This window comes from Scardinius erythrophthalmus, assembly GCF_964197995.2.
Source record: "Scardinius erythrophthalmus genome assembly, chromosome: 23".
NCBI classification, from domain to species: Eukaryota; Metazoa; Chordata; class Actinopteri; order Cypriniformes; family Leuciscidae; genus Scardinius; species Scardinius erythrophthalmus.
Genome location: NC_138243.1, coordinates 20,190,904 through 20,208,146, shown reverse-complemented (window position 1 = coordinate 20,208,146; position 17,243 = coordinate 20,190,904). Strand labels below are relative to the sequence as shown.

Genomic DNA, 17,243 nt, shown 5'->3' with positions numbered 1-17,243 from the left:
AGTTTAATTGTCATATTTACTGGCATGACATAACAATCCTGCATGATTTTTCTTTCTTTAGTAGAACACAAAAGGGGAAATTCAATGTTTTTGGTTGCCAAACAATAGAGATCGCTAAGACATGTGACCAAATGGGCGGCAACCTCTTCAGAACGCAAAGAATTATGGGTATGTTTGGCCAGGCTGGCATAGCAGGCAAGTGTTCTGGCATGAAAATAATGAAAAATTAGCGTGAAAAACAGAATATAATCCTACAAAATGCAGGCATCTTGAAAACTGCGTTCTTCCCTCCATGCAATGAAGTTTGGCGCCTTATGTTTGTGCCGCGGATTCCCAAAATGCTTTGCGTTCACCACTGGGAATATGTCATGATGACGTCACATTAGCAATCCTTATATCATAGTTTTACCACAAGTACTAAACCTGCTTTTAGACTCTTAACATCCTTGATGTGTCATTACAAGTGCACAGAAAATGTGAGTGATTCCTTCTGAGTGAACACGAGTGAATCTGACTGCAGTAGATGTGAAAGATATGAATAAAAATGATGTTATTTAAGCCAGCGCAAATACCTGTTTACATCCTGTTTTTCGGTTGAAGTCCAAAGTAGTCGATTGCCGAGTTCACGCGCATAGGTTTAGTTACCCATGATCACGCGCGTGAACTCGGCAATCGACTACTTTGGACTTCAACCGAAAAACAGGATGTAAACAGGTATTTGCGCTGGCTTAAATAACATCATTTTTATACATATCTTTCACATCTACTGCAGTCAGATTCACTCGTGTTCACTCAGAAGGAATCACTCACATTTTCTGTGCACTTGTAATAACACATCAAGGATGTTAAGAGCCTAAAAGCAGGTTTAGTACTTGCCCCATTGAAGTCAACAGGGTGCAAATTTTAAAAAGAGGATAACTCGGTGTAGGCAACACCGATTTTTGTCGTTGTTCTCTGTATTGACAGCACTCCAAATGTACAATAAAATGAGCTCAATGTTAAAATTGACCGGAGTTCTCCTTTAAGGCAGTTCAGTTTTGATTCAGTTCAGTTCAATAACTGTGTTTATTGTAATTGAAGTATGTTCAATTGAAATAAGTTCAATTCAGCTATAAAGCAGCTCTGCAGAAAACAGTGATGATGGCAGTGTGAGTGTAATATGGTCAGAATATTCTGCAGTTCCTCTGATTTTCTGTATTGTGTATTTTTTCAGATGACAGGCACTACGCAGCAAAACTCGAAGGCCCAGCATGTCCACCTCTCTGCAGGCTCAGCGGCTGGGGCCGCCCCGGTCAGCGTGACGCTCGACCCTCAAGCCCAACTGGAGTCAGACAAACGAGCCGTTTACAGGTGAGTGTTGTGCAGTAGTGCAACTTCTTAAGGACATCATTTATAAGAAAATCAAGATTTTTACTTTCTCTGAAGAAAATGTGAGTAGTGCTTGTATGATGCAATGATGCGCAACACGATGCAATGATGTTTTTGGATGGCATACACTGCCATTAGAAAGTTTAACGTTGCTAAGATTTTGTTTAAATGTCTTCGAAAGACATTTTTTATGCTCACCAAGGATTCCTGTTTTTGATAATAAAATATACAGTAAAAACAGTAATATTGTGAAATACTATTAAAATTTTAAATAACTGTTTTCTATTTGAATATATATATATATATATATATATATATATATATATATATATATATATATATATATATATATATATATATATATATTCAAATAGAAAACAGTTATTTAAAATTTTAATAGTATTTCACAATATTACTGTTTTATTATATATATATATATATATATATATATATATATATATATATATATATATATATATATATATATATATATATGATTTTTTTTATATTTTATTATATATATATATATATATATATATATATATATTATATTATGGCACATCTGATTTTTCAGCAGCCAATACTCCAGTCTTCAGTGTCACATGATCCTTCAGAAATCATTCTGCTGATTTGGTTCATATTATGAATGTTTGCTGCTTAATATTTTTGTGGAAACCATTCTATATTTTATTCAAGATTAATTGATGAATGGAAAGTTCAAAAGAACACCATTTATTTGAAAAATAAATAATTTGTAGCATTATAAATGTCTATCCTATTTAACATGTTCTATTCTATCTCTAAATGATTTTCTGTGTCCTTGCTGAACACAAGTCTATCTTTCTTTCTTTCTTTCTTTCTTTCTTTCTTTCTTTCTTTCTTTCTTTCTTTCTTTCTTTCTTTCTTTCTTTCTTTCTTTCTTTCTTTCTTTCTTTCTTTCTTTCTTTCTTTCTTTCTTTCAAAACAAAAAAAATCATATTGACCCCAAACTTTTCAACAGTAATGTGTGTAATATTTATCAAAGTAGGAAAGTTTTTGTGTTCCTTTATTTTTCCAGTGAATATTATATAGGTACCTGTACGCCATTGTTCCCATCAGATATAAATTATGCAGTTTTATAGTTATTTGAAACCCTCATAACATATTGATCTAAATACAAGCATACAGACTAGACACTTGATTTGGATAGCAACACGCCTGCATAAGTCATATTTTTCTCGTTTATTCATGAAGTAAATAATACATGGCACACTGACACTTTAAATACTTAAAAACTCATTCCCAATCCTCCCCTTCCCGGTTGATCACATCGCGGCTGTTTGCGAGCCGCATGCATATCGTAGCATCACCGGGTCCTGTGTGAAGGCAGCCGCGAGGGCTCGTTCGACCGGCTCTGCGCTGGCTATGATTAGCGGTGTCTCGCGGCGGCGTGGCAGAGGCCCGTGGTTTGACGCTAACCCCTGAGGCAGGTCTGTGAAGGCCTGGGCAGGCCTGGGGCTCAGTCTCTCAGCTCCTCAGAGAGAGAAAACTGCCTTTGATGTGAGCAGCCAGCCGGAGGCGGCCTGCAGGCGGTGTGAAAATAAAGCCTAGACTCAGCCTACATTCACACTACGTACACAAACACACACATAGTGTCTGCTCCTACTTCCCTCTCGTTCCTAGTCACATATACTCAGCTTCTCACTCGCCGAATATATCTCACCACCTCCTCTCTCTCTCGTACACACAGATTTCTGGTTTCATCCTACATGACACGTCTTAAGTGCTCTTAATATTCAAAGGCGCAACAGAGAGCCATCACTTATAACTTGTTCTGATCCTCATTCGGCACAATAAAAACGCACAGGTGAAATAGAAACCAAAGTGAATTTGTATTAGACCTGATGTCTAGTACTGTCAGGTGTATTTTGTGTAAAAATATACAGAAAGTATACTGTGCAAAAAAGAATGATACAAATAAGGAATAATAAATCAGATAATACATTTTTGCTACTTAAATAATTGGAATTTATTTAGATATTTCATTATATGTTTCATTATACCTCATTTGTAAGTCATTTTACATACAGTATATCGGCTAAATGAAAAATAAATGTAAAATATGGATGCAAATATATGTATTGTAATTACTCATAATTGCCCAGTCAATCTCTTAAATTCAGGACATACATTTTTATTGGCCAAGCAACCGTGTACATGCTGAGGCACAACAAAAAAAGAATCGCTGGCAACATCATGGTTGTGAGTTTGATTCCCAGAAAAACATACTTATAAAATGTATACATAAATATGAGTAGCTTTGGATAAAATATTTGTCACCTCAGAGTCACCCTCCAAAAATGCATTATGTTTACTATATGCACTACTGTTCAAAAGTTTGGGGTGAAATTAATTTGTTTTGAAATTAAGAAATTAATACTTTTATCCAGAAAGGATGCAGTAAATTGGTCAAACGTGACAGTAAGGACATTTGCATTGTAACAAAAAATATAAATATTTCAAATAAATGTTGTTCTTTTGATCTTTATATTCATCAAAGAACCATGAAAAAGTGTAGCACAGTTTCCACAAAAAAAATATTACGCAACTGTTTTTAACATTTGTTAATAATAATAAAAAACAAATCAGCATATTAGAATATTTTTTTTTACTGATCTTTGATAATATACTTTACATACAGCATTGTTGAGCATTAAAACATCTTCCCGACCTCTAACTTTGTTATGCAGAGTATAAAGCAACATGCATCTCACCTCCCAAACTATTATGGGCATTTAACAGAGCAAAAAAATAATAATTCATAGCTGTTTGTTTATACTACGTCCTCATGTATTGTTTTGATTAAATTTGGCAGGTTGGTGTTTATTTCCGCACCTTTCGTTTCTCTAATTGCCAGTATTGTGAGTTTGAGTTGTTGAGTCTATGCTCTGGCATGTGTTGCTTAATTATTAACAGTAGAATAAATGTGCGATACAGTAATTATCTTAACGAGTTACTGCACTCTCTTTTAAAGCATCCGAGACCTTCTCTTCTTATTAGAAACGAGGCAGGGGGTCTCTTTCCTGTGGGGTACTTGCGACATATCCAAAATTAGCTCCAATAAAATTCAGGAGATGAAATTGTAATATGTATCCAAAGAAGTTCCTGAGGGTGTAAAATTCAGCACTCTTCCACAAAGATAAAAGCGAGATGGAAAGGAAACTCAGGTGGGAAGTCAGAGGGTTTCATGAGTGTACCAAACAAAGAAACCCAGCAAATATTTTTATCACCGAAAAATTTAATAAAATTATTACATAAATTAAATAAATTAAGATAAACTTAAAACTCAAACTAATGGGAAAAATAATTGGTGAAAATGGAATTCAATCCTTCATTCCTCAGGCACAAAATTATAATATCGACTCATCCAAAGTCTAAATAAATTAGGCTTTTACTATAAGCAAATCAAATGTAATCAATATATTCATGATTTGTATCCATTGTAATCCATATTTAATCCTTCAAAATGAAAATCTGTTTTGTGTGTACAGAATGCGTCGCACCTCTCAACATCCATATTTTGAAGTATTTATGTTTATGTATAGTGTTCAGACCCCCATAGGTGTGCTTATATTAGGTTATTGAAACATCTGAATGGGGTTTATGTGTTTTTTTCCCCTCTTGCCATGACTCAGACTGGCGGGTGCTGAGTGGATTTGCATTGATACTGGATTTCAGTCTTGTGGTGCACAGTCATGCTGTCTTCATTGAGCTCCAGTGGATCAGGGGTGCCATAGACTGATGGAAGAGAGAGAATGAGGGAGGAAATAGAAAACAGAAAAGGAAAAGGAAATTAGAGAGTTGGAGAACAGCTTTAGAAGACCCAGCAGTGGCAGCAGCGCATATCAGTCCCAACAGGAGTGCTTTTAATTTGACAGCCAGAGAGGAAATGGTGAGCCAGTTCTCCCCAGCCGCTGTAATGCACCATAAATTCTGTTTACATTCGCTGTTGGGGAGCTCTTGCAGTCATTTGGTGCCCAACATCTTAACGACTCTCTCTCTCTTACTAATGGTGCTGCGATTTCTATACCACCCAGAGTAAGTCATCTTATCCAAGCCATAGATTTATCCTGAGAGCAAGTCAGTCCGAAATCATGAGCATAAGGCTAAAGCCGGGCTTAGTCTACAGGAGTTTTTAAATCTTAACCGATTGTGAAATCCGGTTGCATCACGCACATAAGAAGAATATTCACCCATTTTCTTCTTTCAAATCTCAAACCTACACACACTACAAGATTTGAAAATCATGGCTAGTCACACAACAAGATATTCTTAAAGGAGAACTCCGGTCAATTTTAACATTGAGCTCATTTTTTTGTAAATTTGGAGTGCTGTCAGTACAGAGAACAACGACAAAAATCGGTGTTGCCTACACCGTGTTATCCTCTTTTTAAAATTTGCACCCTGTTGACTTCAATGGGGCAAGTTTTAAACCTGCTTTTAGCCTCTTAACATCCTTGATGTGTGCCCAGCCAACAAGTGCCCAGCCATTGTGAGTGATTCCTTCAGAGTGAACACGGGTGAATCTGACTGCAGTAGATGTGAAAGATATGAATAAAAATTATGTTATTTCAGCCAGCGCACATACCTGTATTTACATCCTGTTTTCGGTCGAAGTCCACAGTAGTCGATTGTTGAGTTCACGCGCGTGATCATAGGTAACAACCTATGCGCGTGAACTCGACAATCGACTACAAAAAAATGAGCTCAATGTTAAAATTGACCGGAGTTCTCCTTTAAGATTATCATGCTAGATTTAGCATGTGATCTCACGGAGAAGCGGATGTAAACAAAATGGATACTGTGTCGCAGCTGTAGACATTATATGAGGGGACATTATAAAGGCAGTCGTGTTCGACCAGCCGTTCCTCCATCTCCATTGTCCACCAGACCTGTACTGTAGGGTGGTCCTTATCAAGTCCAATTTTTTTTTTGTGCAAAATGTTAGTGTCTTAACCTCTTAAACTGTTCCTCTTAACTTCAAAATTAGAAATATGCAAAAATGTTGACAAAAAAAATGATATTTAGAGGTAGCTCAATCATGTGGAAGATTGCCTATGTTAAGCTGTGCGGCGTTATTGTGATATGCAAGTAATATTAAAAGATGCTGCAAATGAACTACATTTTATTGCAATCAGAGCAACACTGACATGACAACAATGACAACAATCTCAAAAAAAGCACAAAGTTTTCAACAATCCCTCATTTCTGATGCTCAGCAGCCAGTGTTGACTTTATGCAGTCTGGATAGATCCGTTGGTGATCTTCCACCACATGAAGGAGAAACTGCTATTGTTCTTCAGAGTGTGTGAGATAGCCATTGTATTCTTGAATCAGAGCCACTCCTCTCTTGGTGTGATCATTGACTACTTTCATTGCATGTATGGTTGCCTGTGCCTCCTGATAATCTGCTTGATTCTGCCAAAGTTCCGGGTCAATTTCAAGGAACGTAATGTAATTTTTTTAACCAAAAAACGTGCTCTAAACCCAAACAATAACCAAGGTGATCGTCAATAGAAATATGTATTGATTCCACCAGGAAAGGTAAATCAAGTCAAGTCAAGTCAAGTCAACTTTATTTATATAGCGCTTTTCACAATACAGATTGTATCAAAGCAGCTTCACAGTATTAAAAAAAAAAGTACATCAGTGTTTGTTTCTGGTGTAAAACATCCACGTTTGGTAATGCTGATCAATAGCACTGTTGAATCGATTAATCAAATTAAGTATCCCCAACTGAGCAAGCCAAAGGCAACAGTGGCAAGGAACCGAAAAACTCCATCAGGTGACCTAATGGAGAAAAAAAACCTTGGGAGAACCCAGGCTCAGTCGGGGGCCAGTTCTCCTCTGGCGTTTATGAAGTAGAGACCGGATTAAACTGTAAGATTAAAAATGTTATATAAATGCCTGGCTGAAGAGATGCGTCTTTAATCTAGTTTTAAACTGGGAGAGCGACGAACAACGAACAGTATCAGGAAGACTATTCCAGAGTTTTGGAGCTAAATGTGAAAATGCTCTCCCTCCTTTGGTGGATCTGGATATCCTAGGTATGACCAAAAGCCTCGAATTTAGTGATCTTAAAGAGCGCGATGGATTATAGGGCGATAGAAGATCCGTTAAATAAACTGGAGCTAAGCCGTTTAGGGCTTTATAAGTCAGTAGCAATACCTTGTAATTAATACGGAACTTTATAGGTAACCAATGTAGTGATGATAAAATTGGTGTTATATGGTCAAATTTTCTTGATCTAGTAAGAACTCTAGCGGCGGCATTTTGGACTAACTGTAGCTTGTTTATTGAGGATGCAGGACAACCAGCTAATAAAGCATTACAGTAATCTAGTCTCGAGGTCATGAATGCATGAACTAACTTTTCTGCATCAGAAACTGATAGCATATTACGTAACTTAGCAATGTTTCTAAGGTGGAAAAAGGCTGTTCTTGTAACATATGAAATATGATTTTCAAAAGACAAGTTACAATCTAATATAACACCCAGGTCTTTTACTGTAGAGGATGAAGTAACAGGGCATCCTACTATGTTAAAGTTGTATTGTGAGAGGTTTTGTGGGTGGTTTTTTGAACCGATGATTAGTACCTCTGTCTTATCTGGATTTAATAAAAGAAAATTGCGCGTCATCCAATCTTTTATATCTTTAACACACTCTGTCAATTTGGATAATTTAGCGTTTTCATCCGGCCGTGATGAAATATATAGTTGAGTGTCATCAGCATAACAATGGAAACTAATTCCATGTTTCCTTATAATATTTCCAAGTGGCAGCATATATATTGAGAATAATAGAGGGCCTAACACAGATCCTTGCGGCACTCCATAGTTTACTGGAGTTATGATCGATTTTTCTCCGTTTAAATAGACAAAATGGTAGCGGTCAGATAGGTATGATCTGAACCAGCTTAATGCTTGTCCTTGAACACCGGAATAGTTTTGTAGTCGATCTAAGAGTATTATGTGATCTATAGTATCGAACGCAGCACTAAGATCAAGTAAAACTAGTATTGAGATACAGCCTTGGTCAGAAGCTAAGAGTAAATCATTTGTGATTTTAACGAGCGCAGTTTCAGTGCTATGGTGCGGCCTGAACCCAGACTGAAACTTTTCATAGGTGTCATTTTCTTGCAAGAAAGAGCCCAGTTGGGCAGACACAACTTTTTCTAATATTTTGGACATAAAAGGAAGATTTGAAATGGGTCTATAATTTGCTAGGTTATTTGGGTCTAATTGTGGTTTCTTAATGAGAGGTTTTATAACTGCCAATTTAAATGTTCTTGGAACATGACCTAAAGTTAAAGATGAGTTAATAATATTGAGGAGAGGCTCTTCCACTATAGGTAACACTTCTTTCAATAGTTTAGTTGGTATGGGATCTAATAAACATGTTGTTGTTTTAGAGGAAATGATAAGTTTATTTAACTCTTTTTGTTCTATAGTTGTAAAGCACTGTAATTGTTCTTGTGGGGTGATAATCGAGGCTGAATTATAAGGCGCGATTGAGGATTGAACGTTTACAATTGTGGGTCTGATGTTTTCTATTTTCTCAGTGAAAAAATTCATGAAATCATTACTACTAAACTGTAACGGGATATTTTGTTCAGGAGACATCTGTTTATTTGTTAGTCTAGCCACGGTGTTAAATAAGAACCTAGGATTGTTTTGGTTGTTTTCTATTAGTTTGCGGAGGTGCTCAGCCCTGGCCGCTTTTAGGGCCTTTTTATAGCGTGACATACTGTCTTTCCAAGCGATTCTAAAAACCTCTAAATTAGTTTGTTTCCATTTACGCTCTAAATTACGGGTTTCTCTCTTTAGAACACGCGTAGTATTGTTGTACCATGGTGCTTTAATTTTCTCTCTGACCTTTTTTGGTCTCATAGGTGCAACAATATCCAATGTACCAGAGAGAATGGTGCTCATAGTGCTAGTTACTTCCTCAAGTTCATCTGTTTGTTTGGGTTCAGGCAGCAGCTGAGACATATCTGATAAGCAATTAGAAAAATTATCTATGGTGGATGGAAGGATTGTTCTGCCTAATCGATAACGTGGCGCAGCATGATATATTACAGGGGTATGTAATATGCAAGTTACCATGTAATGGTCAGTTACATCATCACTTTGCGGAATGATATCTATATCGGTTGGATCGGTTCCATGTGATATAATTAAATCGAGTGTATGATTAAGACGATGAGTTGGTCCGGTAACGTTTTGCTCAACCCCAAAGGAGTTTAATAAATCTATAAACGTAGCCCCTAACGTATCATTTTGATTATCTACGTGTATGTTAAAATCTCCAACAATTAATACTTTATCGACATTGACCAATAGATCTGAGAGAAAATTTGCAAATTCTTTTAGGAAATCAGCGTAAGGCCCTGGTGGTCTATATACGGTAGCCAAGGCTAGAGATAATAGGGATGTTTTTCTTTCATCTAAGAGCGTAACATTTAGTACAAGTACTTCAAATGAAATAAACTTATAACCCGTTTTCTGAGTTTTCTGTAAATCTGCTAAACCGGGTCATGGATGGATTAATTTGGATTTAGTTTCTACAATAAGTAAACTGAGATATGTATCTAAAATACATATTTAGGAATATAAGGTGCAATAGATGCTTTTATGGAGATTTTTTTGGAATTTTACTAGCCAGGTACAATACCAATTCAAATGATCTGTTTTTACAAAAATCATCAAAATCTCAGAAAGTTTAAAGCTATTGAGCTACCAGTAATTATTATGTTACTGCCATAAAAATTGGCATGCTGTATTTTCTTATATAAAGGAACAATTTGAAGGGTTAAGAGCATGACAATTGACCCTTCGCAGGGAGCTTGATTGACAGGTGATCTGACCAATCATACTTCGCCATCCGCCATTTTGTCCGACAAAGCAGTCAGGATAGTTAGTAGATTAACATAGGAGGATTTGAACTTGAAAAACGGAGTGTACTGACACCTTTCCGTGGTTAAAACAACATTCCTTCTTATGTTTGTTCATGTTTATTTGAGGCTATAAATTAACTAGAAGGAAGAGATGATCGGTTCACGAGCAGCTTTAACTGATGCTCTACAACAGCGATCTGTCACGGCACATTAAAGAGCAACAAAACGGTATTTATTGTTTAAATTTCTTTTAAAAAATGACCAAATTTGAAAGGTGAGACTTTGTTTAATATGTTTAATATCAAACGTAACCGAAAAGTAACCTGCTCTGTCCTGTCTGTCAGCGTGTTGTCAGTCTCCTCTCTGCTCCGCGATGTATTTTTCACTGCGTGAGAACATGGTGTGGCGTGAGAACGGCGTAGCTTGTCGGACATAGCGACAGTAACTAAGGGGGGCGGGTCTTTGCGAACGGTCAATTGGAGACTTTAAAAATAAGGACCACCCTACTGTACAGCTGCTTGTTGTTTCACGGTCGCCATTTCAAAATTTCTGTCACATCCTTCTCCTTGTAGACTTGTATTTCTGTTCCAAAAATGCTCCTTCCGGTTTGTCACAAGTTTCGGAAAGTTTTTTTCGAGTATGGGCATGTGTGACGTCAGATGTAGCGGAATTTCCTTATACGGGTCCTAAGGGCACTTCTCCGGAAGGACGCGGGCGCGCGTGCAACCGTAGACCAGAGCGAAAGCAGTACCTCATCAAAGCGCTATGCTCGGCTTTAGGGAAGTCAGTGTAACCAAAGAAGTGGGTTTTTGGTTGCCAGGGCAAGACAACCCTGCACAGATTCCCAAAGAACCCGGCGTTAAGGGACCAGTGGATGGAGTTTGTTTTTTCAGAGCATCAACGGAGGTTGTGCAAGACTGTTTGTTCCCTGCATTTCGACGATGCTTGTTTTATAAACAAAGCCCAGATCGACGGATTTGCAGATCGTCTAATGCTTAAGGATCGAGCAGTCACAATGATAAAGGTTCGCGGTCGTGCGTTGGAACCGGGCGGTGAGTAAAACTGCTTCAAATGTCTCTGTGTGTTGTTAGCTCGGCGCGTTAGCACAGCTTTAGCTCCGCCCACACGGCCCGCCTTCAGCTGCTCGTTTTTTTCCGGAAAGACTCGGTACAGCCTATCTTTCTTTTATAAATATAATAAAACTAAAGACTTTTTGGAGATATGAAGGATGCAATACTACTCTATAGGTACTCAAGATTGACAGGAGATTGAGTGAAAATGAGCATTTCACCCCCCCTTTAATCACAGTTGTAATCATCCCGATTTAAAATCCTAAATATCAAACATGTTTGATATTGTCGACCCCAATGTGTCCGCGAGCAGATCGAGAGGTTAAAGATTTGACCTGTAAATGCCTCACATTACCAGATCATCTGGGTCAAACATCGGAACGGCCGATGCCCTGGACACGATTTTTTCACTGTATGTCGGGAGAGGTAAATCGGCCATAAATCAGCCTGAAACTCCTGTAGTCTGAGCCCGGCTTAAAGGATGTATTTTTTTAGATTGTTACTGGCAGATTATGGTAAATAGAACTCAAAGTATCTCAGGAAATCTCTGAGGGCACATTTATATCCGAGTAAGATTTTGTTGCTCAATTTAAAACCGTAGACGTCAAGTTTTATTCCATTTTATCCTGTCTTGTGTCTCCAGGGTGCACAGTGTTCTGAACTTCACAGACTGACTGTCTGAAGATCGAACCCAATCTGACTGTCTGAAGATTGAACGTGTGTGTTCGTGTTAGCAAGAGCTAGTAAAGTCTTTGAATGAATCTAATACTTGTTAGCTGTGCTTGCTAAGGAAATGTTATTGCTCAGGGTTAGAGGACTGCTCAAATCTCTATATATTTTGGATATTATTTCATAGAGACTTGGCAACCACATAGCAACAGTCTAAAACCCCAATTTGACCATACTAGCAGCTACACACAGTAGTAATGCCCTAACAACCACTCAGATCACCATAGCAACTCTATAAACAACTCAAAACACCCTAGCAACTACAGTACATTGCAACACCCTTCACAACCTCCAGGCTAGCCTAGCAATGCATACAGTAGCAGTGCCCTAGAAACCATGCAAAACACCCTAGCAACCACAAAAAAAACTTAACAACTGTATAGCAACACCCTGGCAACCACATACCAACCCCCTAGCAATTACCCAGAATGCCATAGCAACAGACTAGAAACCACTCACAACAACCTAGCAACTACATAGCAACACCTTACAAATCACTCAGACCAGCCTAGAAACCACATACACTAGCAGTGCCCTAGCAACCATTCAAACTGGTTTGAGAGAGAGCTATATAACAACAGGTTTAACAACTGTATAGCAAAACCCTACAAATCACCCTGACCAGCCATAGCAACGCCCTAGAAACACCCCAGCAACTGTATAGCAAAACCCCACAAATCACCCTGACCAGCCATCACCCTAGAAACTAACAAATTTTACGAGGTGGCTAATTCGTACGAATTGGTTGTGAGATAGCGTTGGCAAAACCCTACAAATCACCCTGACCAGCCATAGCAACACCCTAGACCAGGGAACGGCAACTGGCGGCCCGCGGGCCAAAACTGGCCCGTCAGCAATATTTTCTGGCCCGCCGGATTATTTTGGCAGTCCTAAATGCTGTACAAAACTCTTCCACTACTTGAGAAAAGCCGTAGTCGCGCGGCGATTTCACCGCCGCATACTGTGTGAAACGCCCATAGGGAATAATGCGGCGCGGGATTACGTTTTAAAGTATAACTGTGCGTTCACAACGGACGTGAATAGCGCGTCAAATTCGCGCCTGCCGCGTCTAGTTATACGCTTGACCACTTTGTGTCCATTCGCGCGTCAAAAGACGGTAGCGGTCAGAACTCTGGTGTACTTTGGACGGAGCGTGCGGTCTGACTGACAATAGCCAACTCCCGACATCTTTTGACAGCGTATCCGCACTTAATTCTGACCGCCTGTACACCTAGCTCTGAGGAGCTGTTTGGTACTGAAACCATTGTCAGTCAACAACATTCTTTTTTTGCAAGGATGTTTGAAATAGTTCGACAGAAAATAGCCTACTTCATTTCGTCAGTAGGGCAATATGATTTTCGTTTATGTTGCTTAGAAACTTGAGTGATAGGCTTTGTCCTATTTAATTCATGTTATTTATATTTCATATTTTTTTTCTGTGACATTTTTTTTCTCTGCTGACAGTACAATGTTAAAATAGCCTAATATTTATACTGACACGAACACAATTTTTGTATAGCATTTATAATTATTATAGGCTACTCCAATCTCCTTCTTTCCATTAGAGACATTTGAATGTGAGATTATGGAAACGAGATCTAAATTTTGTGGACCCGTCAGGTCGGGAAATAAAGCGGGTGAACACCGAGTGTATTTTAAGCGGTTGCTGAATAGAACCTTGTGGGAGCGGGACGAAAAAAAACAGTCCCACGCAGACCTCCTTAAACCTTAGGTGTGTATGTGTGTGTCCCCGAATAAATAATAATAATAAAAAAGGAATAAAGTTCAAAAGTCGGACTGTACGGAATGAGGCATGATTGCTATTCACACCTTTATTAAAATGGCTGTAATATGTTACCACAATAGTAGCCTACTTGATCTGTTTAAAATGGTTTCCTTGATATATGCATAAGGTGTTAAATTAAAACTTAAAAATCAAAATTTAAATTTGTCTAATCCAGTAATTCATTTTTTCTATTTTTGATCTGAGCACAATCAGAAAATCAGAAAACCCGTCCTTATTTTTTTTTTTTTTCATTTCAGTTTAGGAAATAAATAATGGAAAAACAAGTCGTTTTTCATCTTTTTATTTTTGGTTTTAATTTGAAAAAAAAAAAAAACGATTGAATGAATGATCCACGGACGGTGACGGACCCATCATATTCCGCAATTATAGGCCTATATAAGAGTATTTAATTTGTATCCATAGGCCTACTCTGTGTAGCTGGCCCGCCATCTACTGGCTAAAAAAAATATTGGCCCGCGGCCAAAGTTACTTGCCGACCCCTGCCCTAGACACTACCCAGAACACCCTAGCAACTGTACAGCAAAATCAGTTGCACTTTATTTTACAGTTTACGTGTATTTACAGTGTACTTACCTTTGCATTGTTAAGTCCTACTCATGTATTATTCATAGCATGTTAAAAACCTATGATTGCTTTTATGTGGCATCTCTGTATTTATTAACCTCTATATTAGCACCTATGGTCCAATGAAAAGACCCGGCTGTGTATAACTAGTGATGTCCGGTTCGTGAACGAATCATTCTTTTGAACCGGTTCTTTTTAGTGAACCGGTCGAACCAATACACTAAAATCGGACTGAATCGTTCAAAACAGTTCGCGTCTCGAGTCAGCGCTGATCCCTCTGACTCGAAATAAACCAATATCCCGGAGTACATTTTACTCCAATAAATCCAACAGTTCACTGAAATGAGATATGTGATGAGCACAAGCAGCTGATACTGAGCATGCGCGTACTACCGAACGTACAGGCACAGCGGTTTTTGGATCACCAGTATAGAACCGATAACCGATGAGCTGGAGATACTGAGCATGCGTGATAGCACCGTCTCTGAACCGAACTTTCACTTGAACTGCGTGCTGTGCTGATACATGAGCACGGGTGAACCGAGGACTGTACGAAATGTACGTTTATTTAATAACAAATAAAATCAAATTGATGAAGACCAGTTTATTCACTTATATCTTTAAGACATGTAAAACATCCGCGTTTGCACATCGCCTGCACAGGGTTCATTTGCAAGACGTAAATGTAAGAAACTTATCCAAGATGATTATTATTATTGAACTGAAGTTATGATTACAAATGCCTTTATTTGAATGTATTTTTATCCGCCGGGATGATAGAATTGACGTCATTACGTGAGGACGTAAAAGAACTGGTGAACCGGTTCATTGAAACGAACTGTCCGAAAGAACCGGTTCGCGGAAAAGAACCGAACTACCCATCACTATGTATAACAACAGGCCGCAGCTACCCGTTACCCTGCAGGTGAAAGAGAGAGAGAGAGGGGAAAACAGTTGAAAAAGAGCAGCGCCACTCATTGAAATGCAGCAGTAGGGGTCCCATATAAACCCTGATGGCGAGTGGTATGTTTGTGTGTGCGCGCCCCCAATACAGGTTGAGCTCCAGACATGCAGCCTGGAGGAGGGAGTGTGTGTTCATGTGAACGTGTGTGTGTGTGTGTGTGTGTGTGTGTGTGTGTGTGTGTGTGAGGAGCAGTCTCAGCGTGGGAGCACCCCAGACTGGGTTTAATAAAGCCAGCAGCCACTGGCTCGCCCTGATTAGGATGGCAAACATACCGGGTGAGCACACAGAGAGCACACCCCCATCTTCCCAGCAGCCCGTGGGTGGCCCACCACGATACCAAAACAAATGCAGCTAGATCTAGCATGAAAATGCGTCCAGCTTTAGTTTTGGACTCGGAATTGCTTTGATGTGCTTTTTTTTGTTTCTTGGAAAAGATTTATTTATTTGAAATTTACTTATTTTTTTAATCTTTGAGGGCTTAAATCTTTGAAACCTCAATGCTAAAATATTGAGCTTGGTATCAAAAAACAGGTATAAGCCCAATTAGACTAAGCCTTAAATGTCTCATTAGCTAAGACGATGAAATCCATTCGTTGAATGGAAATAAAAACGCCATATCCGACTTTAATCGTCAGTTCGCAGGGTCAGTTCTGCTGACTCTTACCTCAGTAAATTACACTTTTATGGGTTAATAGTTCCCCAACTGCCTTCATCCTGAGACCTCTGCACTGCAGATAACGTCTCGCTGTTCTGGCAGGTTACCAGCTCTAGGTGCCTCATGATGTTTGAGGAGGTACAGACGCAGTGCTATATAAGATGACTGTATCATCATACGTTAGCAGGATTACCATTGTAAATCTGGCTATATAAATGCAGCGTTTATTTTTTTAAAGTCTGGAGTTTGTGAGACTTCATTAACGATTCATTTGATTTATAGCACCTGGTCATAAGAGTCAGCGGAAGAGTTCAGCAACTCAATTATTAGACAACTCGATTGACTGATTCATTTCATTATAAGAAGCTGCCCATACGAATCATTGTGAACTTAATTACTTTAGTTTTTATGCTTAGCCACCGAAGAGCAAAAGATGCAAAAAAAAAGACACGTCATGATTTTTATTATCTAATGAGAGGTCTAAAATGGCTAACGTTTGTTTTTTCTTTTTTTTTTTTATTAAAACCACCTTTTCAAAAGAGTCATTTGTTTGTGAATCAGACTACTAGTGTGTTTGTTTATTTATAATTTTAAACCAACATTAATTACGCAGTTCTCTGTATATTTTGAGGCCATACAGTTCAGTAAATAAGTGAGATGTTAATTCAGTTTCCACTCACAGATTCAGTGATTCAATTAGTCTTTTTTACTAATTAATTTCATTATAAAAACCTGCTCATACGAATCATTTGTTTGTGAATTGAATTACACTAGTTTGTTTTTATGCTTAGCCATCGAAAGCAGAATATGCAAAAGAAAGACATGTCATGATTTGGAGTGGTTTTAAACACAGAGTGGCTAAAGTTAGGCTTTTGTTTTCTGTTTGTTTGTTTTTTCAAACCTTAAAGTGATAGTCCATCCAAAAACGAAAATTCTGTTATTATTTGCTCACCCTCATGTCATTCCAAACTGGTTTGACTTTCCTTTTTTTATGCAGAATACATTGTACAATAGAACAGTTTCTGTTCCCATTGACTTCCATTGTATTTTTTGTCCATACAATGAAAGTCAATGGGAACCAAAACTGTATTTCATTACAAGAACCTTCTCATAAGAATAATTTGTTTATTTGATTTATATTAGTACAATC

General features: G+C 38.2%; 1 protein-coding gene across 4 annotated transcripts in view; it reads left to right on the top strand.

Moving 5' to 3' along the window:
• The window catches only part of LOC308683761 (homeobox protein PKNOX2-like), a 76,651-nt gene that overhangs the window by 45,268 nt on the left and 14,140 nt on the right, over positions 1–17,243 (top strand). For all 4 annotated transcript variants that reach the window (XM_081354471.1, XM_081354473.1, XM_081354472.1 and 1 more), the window contains one exon: positions 1,214–1,350. In XM_081354471.1, the coding sequence (XP_081210597.1) occupies positions 1,214–1,350 (137 nt within the window). The remainder of the gene's footprint in view (positions 1–1,213; positions 1,351–17,243) is intronic.